At 39.3% G+C, this 19,129-nt stretch overlaps 1 protein-coding gene across 4 annotated transcripts in view; it reads right to left on the bottom strand.

The window, feature by feature from the left end:
- lrrc1 (leucine rich repeat containing 1) overlaps positions 1-18,891 on the bottom strand; it is a 28,335-nt gene extending 9,444 nt beyond the window's left edge. For 2 of the 4 annotated variants that reach the window (XM_084077228.1, XM_084077231.1), the window contains exons 1-10: positions 18,485-18,891; positions 17,703-17,932; positions 13,300-13,417; positions 12,426-12,504; positions 9,462-9,551; positions 5,570-5,626; positions 5,174-5,237; positions 4,685-4,759; positions 4,055-4,199; positions 3,154-3,272 (exon numbers count right to left, since the gene is read on the bottom strand). In XM_084077228.1, the coding sequence (XP_083933354.1) occupies positions 3,154-3,272; positions 4,055-4,199; positions 4,685-4,759; positions 5,174-5,237; positions 5,570-5,626; positions 9,462-9,551; positions 12,426-12,504; positions 13,300-13,417; positions 17,703-17,861 (906 nt within the window). In that variant the 5' untranslated portion in view covers positions 17,862-17,932; positions 18,485-18,891. Of the gene's footprint in view, positions 1-3,153; positions 3,273-4,054; positions 4,200-4,684; positions 4,760-5,173; positions 5,238-5,569; positions 5,627-9,461; positions 9,552-12,425; positions 12,505-13,299; positions 13,418-17,702; positions 17,934-18,484 lie in introns of all 4 variants that reach the window. The other 2 variants (XM_084077229.1, XM_084077230.1) reach the window with 2 other exon arrangements.
- Between the last annotated feature and the right edge of the window lie 238 nt (positions 18,892-19,129).

The raw sequence follows: 19,129 nt of genomic DNA, 5'->3' as shown, positions 1-19,129 counted from the left end.
CTGTAAAATAACTAAACAGCACAACTAAAACACTGTCGACAGTCTTTGTGGACAATCAGGCAAATTAAAGTTCATTATGGGGCCAGGCTTCCAGCATGGACCCATATTGTTATTCGCATTATTCCGTTTCTTCTTCTGCCACTTTTGGCAGTTCTGGCTGAACCGTGCAGTCGCTTTTTATGAAACTCGGCCATATGATAGATGGTCATGAAAAACGATCAAGAAATAATTCTCACAATCTTTCGTCAAAAGGTGGCGCTATAGCACTCAATTGAAAAATGCCAACTTTGAACAGGTACAACTCATGCCGTGTTTGACCTACAGCCATGAAACTTCGATGCACACATGCGTCTCCTCATGCTGAACAACTTTCACACTCTGACTTTTGACCTCTGACCTTTAGATCTCCCACCATTTGGAATTATATGAAAAACAGTTAAAACCTATCTCCTCCTGGGATTTTTGAGTAATCTGCACGAAACTTTTTACACATGAACTTTGGACCTATACCAAAAAACGTTTGCAAAATATCTTCCATAAGTGAAAAAATGAAGCTTTAATGAGCCAATGAATATTGCAGTTTTATGACAATTATTCATCTGCCCCTAACACATACATGCAGACTTACCATTCTTTGAAACTTTGCAGAAATGTAAAGGGCCATTCCAAATATCACTGAAACCAATCTTACTCCAATTGGTCAAACGGGGGCGCTATAGCAATTTTTTGAAAATTGAAACTTTAAACAGGCAAAAGTCATGCCTCGTTTGGCCGACAGCTATTAGACCTGCTTACACATGTGCCTTGACTAATGAGGAACACATCTATCACGTTGACCAGTAAGCACCGCCCTTAGATTGTCCGCAATCTTGAGCAGTTTGAAAAACACTTAAACCCAGGATTTTTCAGCTATTTGCGTGAAACTGTATCATCATTGTGATCTCCTTTCACAGGTTCTTGTCTGTTGGTGGCTTCTCGCTTAAATGTGTGCCCCACAACCTGAAGGTCACCAGTTCAAGCCTCACTTGGTGCAGACTTCATCTGAGTTGCATTTCACACAACATGACTATCAATGAATACATCTGCAATTGTTAAAGATAACATGAAATACTTAATTGAGTGTTTTTTACATACAGCTGATCTACAATCTCACAACTTTTCAGATAGCAATGAGAGTATGTTTTTTCAATGTATAACATACTTCATTGTGAAAATAGCCAATGTACAATCTGACAACTTTTAATGGTTTGTGAGCTTGTAGATCGGCTACTTTCACTAATTTTGGTTCTGAGGAGATGTACAATTTCTTCATTGGTAAATGGTTTGTGAACGAGTGATCTTAGTGTTAGTGAAACAGGGGCTTGGGTCATGACAGAAGGCAAGAGTTTGTGATCCTCAACAGACAATATCAGCCTGGACAAAGATATAGCACTATAGGTAGTGTTGCAGCTACCTAAGAGTGCTTCATGACCGTAAGGTTGCCGGTTCAAGCCTCACTTGATGCAGACTCATTTAAGTTGAAATGCAAAAAACATGACTCAATCTATTCCGTTTCCATGGCGCTCTCTCTCTCTCTCTTCAATCTATTCCATTTCCATGTCTTTCTCTTCAATCTATTCCGTTTCCATGTCTCTCTCTCTGTCTCTTCAATCTATTCCATTTGTCTCTCTCTCTGTCTCTTCAATCTATTCCATTTGTCTCTCTCTATGTCTCTTCAATCTATTCCATTTGTCTCTCTCTATGTCTCTTCAATCTATCTATCTATCTATCTATCTATCTATCTATCTATCTATCTATCTATCTATCTATCTATCTATCTATCTATCTATCTATCTATCTATCTATCTCTCTCTCTCTCTCTCTCTCTCTCTCTCTCTCTCTCTCTCTCTCTCTCTCTCTCTCTCTCTCTCTCTCTCTCTCTCTCTCTCTCTCTCTCTCTCTCTCTCTCTCTCTCTCTCTCTCTCTCTCTCTCTCTCTCTCTCTCTCTCTCTCTCTCTCTCTCTCTCTCTCTCTCTCTCTCTCTCTCTCTCTCTCTCTCTCTCTCTCTCTCTCTCTCTCTCTCTCTCTCTCTCTCTCTCTCTCTCTCTCTCTCTCTCTCTCTCTCTCTCTCTCTCTCTCTCTCTCTCTCTCTGAGGGTGGCCATAGCTGAGTGGTTAGTGAGCCCGCCTAGGGAGCCAGAGACTCTGGTTGCCCCAGGTACGATTCCAGGCCAGGTCAGCAAATGTGTCGATGAAATGAAATTTGTCCCTGAGCAAGACTCTTAACCCCTAATTGCTCACAGGCACTCATTGGAAACAAGACCGCAAGGACTTTCATGAACTGACCTGTTAAAGGAATTATCATTTCTCTCTCCTGGCCCCATATTATCGCTGCTTGCAGCTATATTTGTTATTGTAATACAGGCCCTCACAATGTTTACAGAGCAAACATTTTAAATTGGTAGGTGGGGCTGTTAGTAGTTAAAACTGACACCTAATCAGTTTCTATTGACATCCACTGCACAGGAGAACTGACTAAAAGGTATTTTAGTATCTATATCATGCTCAGAGTCAGTTATACAGTAGTCCATCTACACAAATCAAGGAAGTGCAGTATATAGTAGAGTGTGAAGTCAATCAGATGAGCGGTTCTCGAGAACCAACCCGTTCCAAAGGGGCATGTGTTCCAAGTTCCAACAGGCATCATCACACTAGTATTGCAAAAGACAAAGCTTGTCCCTTCACTAAAACCCAACATAAAGCAGCTATTGTATATACTGTACAAGATATATTAGACATTATACACTAAGTATATAAAATGCCTTTCATGCCAACCAATAAAGTGTTGCTTTTGCACGCTCGCGCGTGTTTGTATTTTTATTTCCTTTAATTTCTTCTGTGCTGTTTGAGTTGTTGATTGTTAGTAGAACCCAAAGGATGGTTTTCTTTTATTAGACTTGTGTAGGTTTAGCGAGTGACCCATGGAAGAGCAGCCTATTATGCAACTAATTGTCAACTTGCTGCTGGGATGTGTAGATTTAGTTTGGAATGGGTTTAATATAATGGACACAGGGGAGTGCTTCCTTGGTATTGTAATAAAACAAAGGCCTTGCACAGAGAGAAGTATTTCCTTCCCATTTTAAAAAGCCAAACACCAGCATTGTAACCAACATACCTGGAGCTGATTCTCTGTGAGCACCAGTTCAGTGAGACTCTGACAGTTACCGATGCTCTCTGGAAGCTGGGTGAGTCTATTCTGATCTGCTTTCAATATTGAAAGTTGGACAAGTTTTCCTGCATAGAAAAAAAAACATCCAAAGACAGACATTTTGAATTACCAAAATGACATGACTGCCACCAAAACATTCACACTTCTGTATAAGTCTAAACAATCTGCTGCTTCAACTCAGCCAGTAGGTTTCTCCATAAAAATGTAAATAGACATTAAGGGTGCGGTCACACCAAACTTTAATTTTGCCAATGCGGCGGATTCTGTCAATGCTTTTCAATGGGAACGGAGCGGTTTGTTGCCATATGCGGATTTCCGCACAAAAACGCTCTGTTCCCATTGAAAAGCATTGGCAGAATTCGCCGCATAGGCAGAATTTAAGTTTGGTGTGACCGCACCCTAAAGGAATAATTCACCCAAGAATTAATGTTCTGTCATTATCTACTCACCCTCATGTTCACATAACACTTAGGGGCAGTGAAATATTGAGATTCAATTGGAGTGTACAACTGGAACCATTGGTTTCATTGGAAATTTTCACTCAGGATTTTACAGCGTATTTTCTCAGCGCAACTTCAAAACAGACTCTCTAAACAACTCAAGTCAAAGGTGACCAGGCCCTTTACACTCAAAGTATTGAGTAATTTTAAGGTAATGTTTGCCCTTTTTGGAACTTCAACACATTTAGTTATTTTAGAGTCGGTTATGAAGTATAGTACAGGAAACATCACTTATGTTTTGTGGACAAAGGAAATTCATCTGTGTTACAACTGGCGTGATAGTGAGTAGATGACACATAAAATGGCACACTGTGTCAGTAAGCTGCTTCAGAGGAAAACATGCTGACCAATGCTTTCTGGTAGAACTTCAATGAGGTTTTGAGACACCAGCAGGTCCGTGAGTGAAATAAGGCCTCCTAAATCCTCTGGTAGATGCTCCAGCTTGTTTTCAGAAACATCTAGACACAAAAGGCTTTTCATAGTGCCCATCTCCTAGGGATAATAGAAAAAAAAGATTTTGTAGTGAGCAATAACCTTTTATCTTTACTAAACTGATAGCAAATAGAATCATTAGTTATCAAGCAACTAAGCATATGATCAACAACCAAAAGATGATAAGATTAAAGCAAAGTTCATCCTGATGATCCAACTAATTGATCACAATGAGATATATCTGGCCTCATGCAGTCACCACTACTATGGTATAGTCAAATCAATCAGTTCACTATCAAATCTATATTTTAAACATGCAATTCACTCATTATATTTGTAAATGTGTATTTTTTTTATCTTCACTTTCTTTTTTTCATTACAATGTTAAAATCAGCTAAGAAAAGAGTTATTACTCAGATTGTGACTATACTTGGTTTCAGTAATATGCACTGGTGCACTTAGAGGCGCTAAATGTAAAAGTGATGAAGTCATCTTGAATACAAAGCATGTAAGCAATAAAAAAATAAATTCCATTGTTATCTTACTGCAGGTATTTCAGCCAACTGGTTCCCATCCAACCACAAGTCCTTTAAGCTGACAAGATGGCCTATTGTTTCTGGCTGTGTGGGTGGAAAAAAACACAAGAATTGTAAAAAAAAAAAAAAGCAAGAGAGAAGGTGTCACAAAAAAACTAAAACAAATGACAGATAACCAACTAGTGCTACGTATTCAGCAATGCTATCCATTTGTATTGCACCGATTTCGTCAGAGTTAGTTATCTCTGAGAGTGTGTAAGAATGTAACACATTTGGGCATTCCTTAGCAGTCTGACTTGAATTCCTCTGTCATCAAGTTACTCAATCCTCCAGTGTCAGAGAGTTACGACAGGCCTGATAGGACTACTGCTGCACTATGCCAATAGAATGATTACAAGTAAACGGAATGCCAGTTTACTTGCACAAGATCAAGAAAAACCTGAGTGGTGCCATTTTTATTTATGTATCACTCGTCGAAGAAAATCCAAACTATCTTACCAAATTATACAGTTCATTATTGCCTAGGTCAAGTTCTTCAAGTCTTTGTAGTTGCGATAGTGACCTGTGGATAGCAGAGGGTGGACAAATTAAACCAACAACAGTTATACATTCTAAATTGTAAAACGTTAATATACACATTGGAAATCTAAATAATAACTTATATTTTAACAAGCAAGACAACAAAATAAATAAAGATTTAAGAAAGACGATAAATCAACATAGCTTGCCAATGATATGCTTACAAGAGAAAAGTCCATGTTAAAGCACAGTAAAATATCTCAGCTTTAAAAGCTGAGATCACTCTCACACTGCCCTGGAGGGTGGCCATAATGGATCTCTAGGAGATCAAGTACTACAGTACTGTACAGTAAGCATACTGGGTAGAATACTCACTCTGGTAAGTACGTCAGCAAATTCTCTCTGAGTTCTAATGATACCAAATTGGAGAGGCTGTAATGAGAGGCGAAGAAAAAGATGATTACATGTTTATTTCAGTGTCTATCTGGAACACCAAAGAATTTAACTCTGTCTAGACATAGATACATATCACTTCTTTCATTGTACATGACATTCAAACAAGGCTGCGAAGAAGAAGAAAAGGGAAAAAAAACATCTTTTGTTCCCTAAGGACCAGACATCAGGGAACAGGAAGTAGTTTTGAGGTGTGTCAGTCTTATCATGGTAGTAAAATCCATTGAAGCATAAACAACTATGGAGCTGTCCAAAACAGAACAGCTCCAGCCCACTCAGAGCGACCACGTCTTCACAGCAAGAGCTGCTCAGACTGTTTAGTTCAAAGTGCAGGGTTATGCATGTGTGTCAACAACACCTAGTCAATTAATGGGGGATTTTACAATGAAATGGCCGACAGTACTCACATGGGACAAGGTTTATGGTCTTGATAAAGAACTCTGTGTTCTTTATCAACATTCAATAAGTCATACAGTCTTGATGTACTCTGTGTTCTTTATCAACATTCAAAAAGTCATGTAGCGCTTATCACTTAAGGGAGTGGTTCAATAAGTATTCACATTATTTAGCCCTCACACACAGAGAGTGGTTCAATAAGTATTCACATTATTTAGCCCTCACACACAGACAATTCGGATTCCTTTGCTCTGTGAAAAGACAAATGTTTCCAATTTCCTCCGAGGGGCTCAAATGTATTTATTTGTAATATAGTGGCATGGCATTTAACACGTTCATCTTCAGACACTGGTTGATGTTCACAACACAAGTAAAGAAAAATATTAAATGTCAGTCATGAAGGCTGATCATAGGATCTGTTTTTTTGGGGGGGTTGATATTGCGTATCCCATGGTTCTTGTGAGATAGTTCAAAACATTTAATTAAATTAGCACTGTACTTACAGAGAAATGTCCACTGGACATTGAAAAGTGTTAAAGCTATTTGACAAAAACCTAAAATAACTATTCTTTAACGCAACATAAACATATATAACATATATAAACAGTTTGTACTGAATGACAGACTAACCCTTAATGGTTACATCACAACAATACTGGAATATCTTTGTTGTTGTTTTTAGCACAATCCTCAATCCTGGGTCACTGTGCCAGAGATTAAAAAGACAGACAGGATCTCCCTGGTTCGGTTACACACTAGCTGAATTTTAGCTTCAGTATTTAAGCCAAACCAGCAACGAAACAGAAACCAAATGCTTCATGTCTACCATACAAAATCCTATGTTTTTTTTCAACCTTGATGTGAGCGGACTGTTGATCAAGTACAAGTACCATTCAACCCCATAAGCATGAGTCCTATTCACTGTTGAAATCTCACACCATCTTCTGTGTTATGGTTTTCATTACGGTCGCTCCTTGGCAGACAGCAGGTCTTAACTCATCGCGTTACGTAACACAGATAACACACGGTACCAAGACAAAGAAGGAGTGTGTTTGCGGCAGAGAATACAGGACATTTCAGAGGAAACCCCATGAAGAGTGAAGACGTAATGTTAAGGGAGGTAAATTACTCAAATGCCATAGGGAGCACATGGTTCAAATGCCACAAGGAGCACATGGTTTGTTAACCACTTAAACACTCTATACTTCCTTGACCAAAGTCCCCCAGGGCTCTATACTAGGTCCCGTTCCTTTTCCCCTCTACACCAAATGTCTTAGCCAAAAATAGCCTATCTACAAGCTTTTGTGTTCTGTGTTGTCTACAGAGCTTGTTGAGCTGCTATTTTCACCCAATGTTAGGCCCAGAACAAGGACCCTAGGGTTCGCCAGTGGTGTTCTTTTTTGGAGTTCTTTATGTCTACTGGAAAAAGGCCTATACGGTTGAAATAAGCTGTATATGTATTCTAGAGTAACAACATTAAGTCATGAAATGTACCAACATTAAGCACCTCTAAAAGTACAATAAAGGCAACATTATTTAAAAGTCTATAATGCTGATTTACTTATGACAGAGGGAGAGCAAAAAAAGAAAAGAAACATTCCATCTTGACTCATTCCACCAGACAGACACCCACTAAGCATCTGTGCATTACACACGTGATGTTAAGCAATAATCCCTAATTTATGGCAACATGGCAAGTCCAGACCAAGCTCTGCTCAGCGTCACTCTGGTTGAAGCTGTTGCATGTGATCCAATGGTCAAAACATGCCATCCAGGCTACCCCAATGATCTATTAAAATGCACTGGTAGCATTTCCCACTAGCCAGACACTAAAACAGGCTTATTTATTAGTGAGTTGAGCAAGGCTTGCGTTCTGTAGAGCCAAAATGGCTCGTAAACAATTCAACCTGTTCAGTCCTGAGTGTGCACTCAGGACTCAGGAGCTGTGAGTAAATCAAATATCAGCCCTTTCCATTAGCATTATTTAAGTTTTATTTAATGTATTTCCCTTAAAATGGAAAATTCCCCTTCAAATCCCCTTTCAACTACAAGCATTCAGAGCTTTGCCATTAAATCTGTTGCTAGATGGATACATGGGAAATAGTTGGCTCGATTGTTAACGTTCTCGCAGCATACTGTATTTGTGCTGTCTAGACTGGCTATGCCATTTTCCACTGGGACCAATCTGCATAAAACCTACAGAAAGTATCAAAATGGTATTAAAGCTGAACTTAAAACTAAGGGATATAAATATAATCAGCTACACTACAGTGTTTCACTGCTGTAAATTAATATGCCATCTTGGATAAAGTATTTCATATTCCTGGATGAAAGAAGACAACACATTACATATAAAAATATAGTGGGTATGTTTTCTGCTCAAGGGGAAGAGGTACTGATATGATAAGCTGGAGGAAATTACAGCGGAAATTCATATAATAAGACAATAAAGAGGCAAGCAGACTGATGGTACACCATGTTTGACCTACAGTATGATGTCTATTCCCGTTTCCCTTTAGAATTTCTCAAGAGAAACTTTTCAATACATCACATGATACAAACCAATACTTTGTAGGATTATTTGTAGGATTACTAGGGCAGACTAGCAATGACTAAGAAATAAGCCTAAACACACAAAGGAAGGCATACTAATGTTACTGCAGCAATGTAGCCAACGGTGGACATCATAAGATTTGTATCAATCTTCCTAGAGTCTGCCATTGTCAAATTAAATTATATTCTAACATTATTGCCACTCATTGTAGTTTCTACAGAACATAACAATCTTTGGCCTACGGCCCAAAAAACAACAACAATGATACAAAATCACCACCAATTATGGTATTAGGGTTAGTTAATTCTGGAAGATTACATATCTAGTTATAATCATCCAGAAACTTAATCAGAGCAAATGATTGCTTACAATTACATCCAAAAATAACTGAAGGGGTACTCAACTCACAAATACATATTTTTAAGTCTGCTTTAGTGTGTGGTCGCTGACTATTGCATTAAATCTATTAAGATGCCTCGTTGCAATATGCTGTTTTTGTTTAGTTTTTTTGTATACAGAACTATTGGGCATCCATGGTGGTTGTGACTTAGAAGATTGCATTTCTCACTATAAAACCGTTGTGACTGACATTACCTTAATTTTTCAACCAGTTGTTGGCATTACCATGTAAGTAAATAGCCGTGCCAAGCCATGTGACCCACATGTTGTAGCATAAGGCGGTTTGATGTACAAACACATCCCCCAGCCATGATGCACAAGTAATACAGATAAACAGTTGAAATATCTTGTATTCAGGCTCTGTATCTTTTCATATCTGTAAAGTTGTCATGTCAAAACTTGAAAATTAGTTCCAGACCGCCTTATCACATAAATTATGATGAAACACTGAGTGCACAGACTTACTTTCCAATGTTCTCTGGAAGGACTTGCAATGAAATATCATTGATGGAAAGGCATGTCAAGTTCCGCAGCTCTGGAAAGCTCTCGGGTAATCTGGAAAAGTTACAGACCAACAAATTACATCAGAATCAAAATGTACATACAGCATTTACGTAAAATCTAATATATTGTATTATATAACCGTTTTTGAGTTTGTTTTCTTTTGCAAGCCTTCTAGAAGGATACATACTGTAACAGGTTTCCATTACTTTGACACTCACAGCCATTACTGACATTTGAACCCAAGCGGCCTCCCTTAAGTCAGCTGTAAGAAATTATACTATCTGGGGTGTATGACAGATAGTTAAACATCCTCAGTCATCCTCAATTTAATCAGTTGTAAAAAATAATAAATTCGAATCCTAATCTCTGTCAGCTAGATCAGGGGTTCCCAAAGTAGGGGTCGCGACCCCGACTGACGTGGGGTCGCGAAATTATTTTGGGTCATTTTTTTTACTTTAAATTCAACAGAATGGATGAAATACCATCTAAAATGATCACAAATGGTACATTTTACCATTTTAACACATTACAAATGCACACCGAACGTGCAAGTTTATGTGCATAAATGACCTCCAGGTTTAGGTGGGGTCGCGAGTCAATTTCCGCCTTATTTTTGGGTCGCGGGCTGAAAAGTTTGAGAACCCAGCTAGATGTCCGGGTAGCTCAGTCGGTAGAGCACTCGCCTTTGGACCGCAAGGTTCTGGGTTTGATCCCAGGCATCGTTCACTCAGCATATGAGTAGCACGGCTTGGGTAACCATGTCATTCGGTAAGTACCAGGAGCTGATGGAAGGTGTTGTGCTCCACCTCAGCAATCCATCTCCCAGGGGTCTAGCGCATTGAAAATGGGATAGACAACCCCTTTGAAAACATTTTCCTCACGTTAGGGCCCGTACACACTGCTGGACATCATACAGCAACAGAGTTGTGATCACTCTGCAAGGAGATCCGTGCTACAGCCAATGAGAGCACATTACAGCCAGATGGCTAGGGGAGGGTGGCTGGACCTGACCACTGCTGCTGCCGCCCGCAACAGAAAATGTCTTGCCCTGCATAGTACCGCAAGATTACCGTCCAGTCCTGTATAAGCCTGCAATATCTCCATTGAGATCTAAAAACCTTATTAAACAGAATTAGAGAGTGAGTGAGTGTGCGCGAGCGAGGAGGGGGGCTGTTTATTAGAGAGGAATTGCACACAGAGAGAAATAGTTTGTTTATTTTGCGACGAGCTGCTGCGCACGTAGAAGTGGAACACACACACGAGAGAGAGAGGGAGCCTATTCAAATACCGTCCGCAATATTTGTGTTGGGACCTGCGGGTAGCGCGGGATCCTGCTGCCATTGCAGGGCTCTACACTCTCGCCGATGAGTCCTGTGAAACATCCTGCAGTGTGTGATCCCTTGTCGGCGATCAATCGTATAGTGTGAAAACCACAACGATATAGGACAGCCGATTTCAAGAAAGAGACTTGTGTAGTGTGAAATGCTTAGCGATCAGATGACTCCCCGACCACTTTCAAAGTCCTACAGTGTGTACCTGCCCTTAAATGACGATTAAGCTGAGGTTGTCAAATTCATTCATGACTATTAAGACAAACAATGCCTACTGGGGTTTCCCTTTACTCAACAATAAGGAAAAGGTACTAGTTTAAAACTGACTGATGCATTCACTTTCTCCAGACTTTCTGCTTTAGAATGGTAAAAAAAAATGGGCCCAATAAAACAGTGGAAAATGACCCTTCTACAGTCGAAAATTACCCTACCACAGTAGAAAGTGAGAACAGTATGTGTGTATTGTATCACACAATAGAGCTAGCACTCTTAAAGTATCAAGACCGTAGACACCCAAACTGAGACGAAAGGTAATTCTGTTTTTTCACCATCCGTGATTGATTAACTAGCAGACAATATACCCCTCGCTCTCCCCCCTCATATCCCTGTACACACACACACACACTGCAGCCCACAGTATTATGAGAGGAGATGCGGTCATAGACTGTCCCATTTTTAGAAGCATTAAAGTAAAGCTTGCTACATTTCTACTTATTGTGTAATTATTCTCTGCTGTTTGGCAGTGGCTTCCAGTTCTATGAAAGAAAGCTTCAACTATGCTGTCTGTGAATGAAGTTACAAGAGCCAGTTCAGCACACTTGTAAAATTGTCATGTCAAAACTTGAACCAATAAGAAAATTAGTTCCTGACCGCCCAATCACTCATGCTTTTTGGAGTAAGCTGCAGCGGGTTTAGTTCAAACTTGTTTTTCCACAAAATAGTACAGTAGTAGAAGCAATTAAAATTTGAACCCTTTGCACGGTAGGAACTAGTTTCCCAAACAACATTCAGTCTGTCATAAATTAACTTTTTTTGTGAGTGTGTTTTTGTCATAAAATGATGAAGTGCATAGTTCTTGTTGCAGGTATGAAATTGAGTATTTACAGTTGTGGAAAGTAACTAAGTACTTTAACTGAGGTACAATTTTGAGGTACTTTTTACATTTTCTTAGTTTTAAAAATGTCCAATACTTTAAACTTCTACACCACTACATCTCAGAGGTAAAATGTTACTTTTTACTCCACTACGATTATTTGAAAACATTAGTTAGTTTCCAGTTAACCAGTTAATTTAATTATTATTACAAAACATACATTGCAAATATTAAGCCCTAATTTATAGTTTGTCTATTCGAAAACAGCCGATGTACAAGCTCGCAACGCATCGCAACGCGTTGTGAGCTTGTAGATCTGCCATTTTTAAAAAAGTTTATTAAAAAAGTACTTTTTCCACCTCTGAGTATTTGTACAGTGTATCTGAGTCATACTGTACTACTCAACTGAAGAGGACAAAGGAGATGACTGGACTGATACTACTCTAGTTAAGAGGACAAACAAGATAAACATGTAAGTATTTAAATGTTTATATCAACTACCTTGTTAATGGGTTACCACTGAAGTCTGCTACTTGGAGGGCTTTGCAGTATGAGATACTCTCTGGAATTTCCATTATATCTGAATAAGAAAGGAGACAGATAAACAAAATATCTTATAGTCAGGATTTTCAAGCTCCGTCTTAAAATGCAGCATATACGGTTTAACAAGATTTGATTACTTCTTACAATAGCATATTAACCAAACATTTGAAGGAAGATCATATGTAAGGAATAAAATACAGAGGCATACTGTATATCATTGCTATAGGGATGAAACCTCTCCTACTTTAATTTTTGTTTTGTTTTTAAAATAATAAAAAAGGAATGGTTTTGGACATACAAGGTTTCCACCCGACAACAACGATACATTGCCACTGGGCCTGTGGGCTGAATCTTTCTTATAATTCAAGAAGGTTTTATAGATAGAATTGTAGTTGTTCTACTTGGATAATAACATTCAACAGATGTTTGTATTACAGTACATATAATTGAACAGAATTTCCACAAAAAAAGAATTTACAGTAAGCGCCAACTGAACCCAATCATCATTAATAATGGCCACGCCAAACAGAGTTGACTGAATGATCATTTATTTGAATGTTCAGTTGACGTGTGCCATTGCCACATACCAGGAAGCTACTCAAGTCAGCTCAGCTGTCTGCACAGTTGGTTCTAAGGTGAACTTCAAGGTTCAACCTTATTTGTCAACAATACCAATTACAAAGTAAAAGGCACGTGAAATTCATTGTGCGATAAAAACCAACACAGCAGCTACAGTCTCAAGAGTAAAGATGTTAAAGACTCAGTGTCACATTAGTGTCATCAAAACAAATTGATGTTTACCGGGAGATCTATCATTCGGTTCCCTTCTTACCATTTCGAGAGCAATCCAGTTCCACCAGCTGCATGAAGTTGGCTATCTCTGGTGGGAGCCTCTGGATCTCATTGTCACTCAGGCCCAGTTTTCTTAGTTTTATCAGCTGGAAGAATGGCTGAAAGATAAGATAAAGATAACTTACTACCGTACATTGATTCAATCTAAATTCAGTATTAAGTCAAAAATGGAAGCACTATTTCTACTGTAGTGCCACTGTAAATGTTAATCAGTACAAATTAACTGCTCAAGCTGCCGTCTTAGCCAACTTTGTTCAGAGTTGGGGTAAAATAGCATACCTATAAGTGTCAAGGAATTTGTATTTGACCACAAATGATGTCTTTTTGTCCCACCTAAGATTTGAAATGACCACTTTAATCTAAATTAAGCCACTCTACACAAATAAGGGGACCCAAAATTCACATTTAAAACGTTTAAAGCTTGAAAAGTGTTAAAAGCATAGGGTAATCTAAATGAACCATTAAACACCTTTAGAATGTAGCCCCATGTTATTTGCGTGATCTTTAATCCAGTCAGTATTTAGTATCAAAAAGTTTCACGAATTGGAAATAGACAAAATAGCAGATCTGCAAACTAGAGCTTAGGTGGTTAAAGAACTAAAGCTCTAATCATCATCCAGAGAGAAAACCTACCCCACTAACAAATGAATAGAGGACTAATGTCTGGTGGTCCTTGTTTCTTTCAAATTTGACATCCAATGCGCTCAATTTCTCTGTGGCACTAACAATTATGAAACCAAACCCAGTCCTATATCCCTGCTAAATCACCCAAGTGACAGGCAATGTGAGCACAAGAATCTCATCCATAGTAAGAGAACAGTTCCAGGATTCATTTCTGGATTACATCATCAACAGATGCAGGCCTTAAATTAATTCCATCTGTGAAACATCAAGTCAAAACAGAAGCATGAAAGATAATAATAGAAAGGATAAAATCTGAGTGCTGTCTTATAATTCTGTCCACTTCAGTTTAAATGTCTCAGAATGTTTACGTCGCTCAGAGTGTGTGCCACTCCTTTGGTACACAGAGAGCCTAGTGACAACAGGAAGCAGATAAAGGCATTCTGAAGGATTCTATATTAGGCAATCCAAGACATAAGCCTGATTTATGCTTTGTGTGTCATCGCTTGACAAAAACAATGCATTTTCAACTTTTCAAATAGCATGTTTTCAACTGATTTAGGTTCTCTTTCAATTGTTATATTATATTTGAAAATGTTAGTTTTACTGTGCAAAGCTTAAATCAGGCTCTGAGTTCAAGAGATAACAGAATAACTACATTTTGTAGTGTCTATTTTGCAAAACACAGCAAAGGGAACATTCCGATGACAAGTCGTGTTGTGGGTCCACTGATATAAGAAGAGAATAAAATCAGAGAGGTGAAGCAAGGGTTCCTTCCTACACTGTGTGTCTGTCTATTCCCAATGTTGCAGCAAACCTGTTCTTCCTGTTGCTGTCATTCACTGCCACACCCCAAGCTATCGTCCACGTCTGACTGGCACACAAAATTGAAAGTGGCTGACTTAAGAAAAAACATCTCTACTACTACTAAGTCCGTCTACAAACTTAAGTCTTTGCATACTGTTTACTCTTGATTGGATGGAAGCCTAATGGTTTAAGACGGTACACATTGCAATAGAAGGCTAGTCCTTTATGCCTCTTCAGAGATATGCTCATATATCAACATTCAGCAAACTAGCAAGCAACTACTCTTTGAAAACAAGGTTATTTGCATGTGCTTGAAAACCAAGGACCAGTTGATAAAGGGAATCTTTAGATAATAGACAAATGGGTTATTGTTTGCTAATTTGATGAGCCTTCCCATACAAAAAAAGAACCGTGTCAAGAGAAACTAGCACTGGCCAGTACACATTCCCACAGAGCCAAACTTGTGGTTCAGGTTTCCACAAATACACACTTTTGAAGGTATTTACTCTGCTAACCTAATTGTTTAACTATTATTCTGGCTTAAAAAAAACAAAAAAGAAGCTGATGATTTTGTGCGATGTTGCTGGGCGTCTCTGTCAATAATATAATAATGACTTCAGGCAGGGACAAGTGTTTGTACATCTAGCCACCTTGGAGGCAAATGTGATGAAGCCTACACAATGAGCGCTGGGCTGGCGTGCTCCGAAGGTTTATCCAACTGAACGTTTCTTGGGTTCACTCGGCACGCAGAGATGGCATTAGTCACATGCCAAGGCACACAATAGACAGTGATGTCTGTTGTTGGCATCGCAAGAGCCCCCCCCCTCTCTATTCTAAACATACTAAGAATATTTCTGTAATGGGTGTAGGAATTTGCTATATCGCTGTGCAATTTGTGTGACAGTTGTGATAATTCCAATAAAATTAAGCTTGCTGATCCCATCCTTGCAACGACACAGACCAGGACAAGTAAGTTTGCCTTTTGATTTGTGGGCCCGTATTTTACAATTTAGGCTGATACTTTTGTAATGGCTCAAGTGGAATACAGAAACATATTCACAAATAGCCAACCTGCCACAAAACAGTAACATTTTATTATTTTCAATTGACCAGAACCTGTGCTGTTCTTCAGCAGGCAGTAAACTGTCAGCCATGGAAGGCCACTCTCTCTATAGCCTTGTGTTCCAACACTGTTTATGGGCATATCTAGCACTCAAATATTCTCATATCTCCAAGGGTACATACAGTACAGTATTCTGTTGATTCTCTACATGTTATTTCTGTAAAAGATGTAGGACAAGTTCTTAAATACTAAGGGTTCATTCATTTCAATAAGAATTACAAGAAAATAAAGGTTTAAATGAGTGCTGACTAGTCTCATTTCTGGTGGATGCTTTATTACTTTAGAATTACACAGGTATATAAGGAGAGCCTAGCAAACGTACAAAATAGGCAATCCTGCCAAACCTAATTTAATCCAATTGGTTGGTTCTAGCTTCTTTGAACCGCAATGACTTGGATAACGTTGGGATAGTTTCTCATGCTCTCTGACTGATTCCATTTGCTCAGAACTTACCACGACCCACCACTCTACAAAATGTTATTAAGTTAATCATGTCATGTGGTCCTGCTGTCTTATCAGTGAAAAGCCACTACTGTTTGCCATTGACAGAAGAAAAGAATAATAACTTCTAACACCACCCTGATGGCATGTTGACTTCTGAATTGGTGGAGGAAAGTGTGAACCACTTAAGCCCACAGCATATACTTAAGTTGTATGATGAATAGCGGGAAATTGCCAATATACAGCGCATTGTGAGCTTGTAAGTTTATGTTTGCCTATAATGACAGTCTCAAAATAGAGAAACCCCCCCAAGGATGAAGGTACATAATTGTATTCATAAGTGACTGCTATAGCAGCTGCAATAATAAATAAATAATGGTTGCAAAAGATATCGCTGAGGACAAAAAGTGAGTAATTCACACAGTCAGTGGAGCTGTTTCACATTACACGCCAGTATGACACTGACAGATCAGTGTTGCATCTCCAGTTCCTAGCTTGTAAAGAAAGAGAGTATTGATTGAGCTCTCCTCCTTGTCTTAATGAACAGCATGCCAAGTCTGTAAGCAATATTCTATTTAACTGTATCTAGGGGGGCTTGGGTCAAATTTAAGATGGCTGTTTACCCCAACATCATTTAATCCTCATGCACTTTACTGGATAAATCTTCTCTTGAAATTATGGAAATTGGGTCATATCATGGAAATGAGGTCAAATCTTAGTGGTAAATCATAAGTTCTTATATTTTTCAATTTAAATGGTGTCCAGAGGAATGTAACTTTATGTGTCACCTGGTAAAACAGGTTGGGGGGTTTGTTGAGTAGACTTTTAACATTTCAAAACAAAAGCTTTGGAATGAGTGACAATGAATGCCAACTAACCTGAACTAAAAGTGTATTTATGTTTTCACCCCAATTGGAAAACTTTATAACGTAATTTAATTAGCCCAAATAATCAGAGAGTGGCAGGTGTGAAACAAGGAAAATCCCCCCCCCACACACACACACACACACACACACACACACACACACACACACACACACACGAGTGGTTTGCTGATCTTGCGCAATTATTGTCCCCACAGTTCCCACCAGGTTCTCACGGGATGCAGATCAGCATTGTTGTACTGCCAAAGTACTTTAACTGTCGCACACAAAACGTTTCACAAACGTCAAAACCAAACACAACCCACTGTTGGGGAAACAGTGTTCTATTGACTGGCATGTCAATATTTATTTGTGTATTTGTTTATTTGAAAAAGGATCCCCAGGCCATTAGCTGATGCCATGGCAAAACAGCTAGTCTTACGTGTGTCTAATCAGCCAGTCTAATCTCATGAAGTGAAAGCCCTGGGGGTGCTGCTGCCTGTTGCTGTTCTTCTGACTGCTTCTTACCTTGGGCAGGTCTCGGAGCTGGTTGGCGTCCAGTAGGAGCTCCTCCAGACTGCGGTAGTACCGATAGATGTCATCGGGGACATAGAGCAGAGAGCAGTGGCGCTTATCGATCACCTCCACGTGACGGCTGCAGCGCCACAGGGGGATGCACTGGAACATCCCGGGACCAGTGTGATGATGTGATCAGCGTTGCCACTGCCAGGTTTTGCGAGAGAAACACGCAACCAGGTCTGTGAAAACAAGCCCAAAAGAAAGCAACTTTTAGGTCACATGAGCACTTTATATTATGTAGACATTAGATCTACAAGCTTGCGACGCGTTGTGAGCTTGTAGATCTGCTATTTTCAAAAAATATTAAAGGGAAAAAGTGAATATTTTTAAATTAGATAAACATTCTAGCACAAATCTGGTATGCAAATACATATTAATTTGGGGGTCCATGACATGGAAATATTTGAGAACCACTGGTTTAAAGAATAATAAAAAATTGGAAGCAAGCCAAAATAAGCAACTACACTTTAGAAATAAGCCCACAAAATCACAACCCACCAATATTTACAAGCAACTTTGCAGAAAAACAAGCCTTAAGTCGCTTATAATAAAAGGACATGGCAACGCTGGATGTGATGTGCAAAAAAACACCCCAACTCTGTCTGGGACGTTCAACCAAATTAATGTCCGTGTGGGTGGGAGAGAGATGCAACAGATTGCTATAACAGTACCTGAGTGAGGGAATAAACTACTAAACTACAATAAAAACAACAACGACAACAATGATTTACCGTGTCCGTGTGTCAAGCAGAAATCGATCCTATAAACTCAAAAAGCAAGTTGGCATCGAAAACACAACCTTGTGTCCCTTCCACTCTCCTCCACTGAGCGTAAATAAACCTCCCCAAAGCAGCCAGGAGAAGGAGGTCGAACATGGAATAATAACCTCGCCGTGTTCTTCTTCTCTTTACTTTTTTCCTTTTTCCCCTCACAAACAGGCACCTGTTTGTTTGCCACGTCGTCAAAACTAGCCCCGCTTTCTTCCTTTCTTTTTTTGGTGGAAGCACCTGTTGAGTCCTTTTCTCTCGGTCGAATGAAACGCTCAGCTACATGTCGCTTTGGGAGAAGAAGGTAGCAGCATTTCGGTGTGTTTTTCCAGAGTTAATTTCCTCTCCAGTCCAGTTTGTGACCCGGAACATTCACTCCCTCATTCCGATCGTACGTCATCGTTCCACGTGGCTCCTCCCTCCTTTTCCCTGCCCCGCCCATGATGGAAAACCATCGCATGTGTATACTCTGACGTACGACGGTGTTGCTCATCTCTGTATATAAAGCAACCCAGGGGTCTTCAAGGTTTTTCAGGACCCCTTAGTACGGAGAGATGAAGCAGGGACCCCCCCCCCACTACATATAGTATAAAGTTGAGTTGCAGATCA

Source organism: Gymnoscopelus microlampas (assembly GCF_963454915.1).
Source record: "Gymnoscopelus microlampas genome assembly, chromosome: 13".
In the NCBI taxonomy this organism is placed as follows: Eukaryota; Metazoa; Chordata; class Actinopteri; order Myctophiformes; family Myctophidae; genus Gymnoscopelus; species Gymnoscopelus microlampas.
This window is presented reverse-complemented; position numbering and strand designations above follow the sequence as displayed.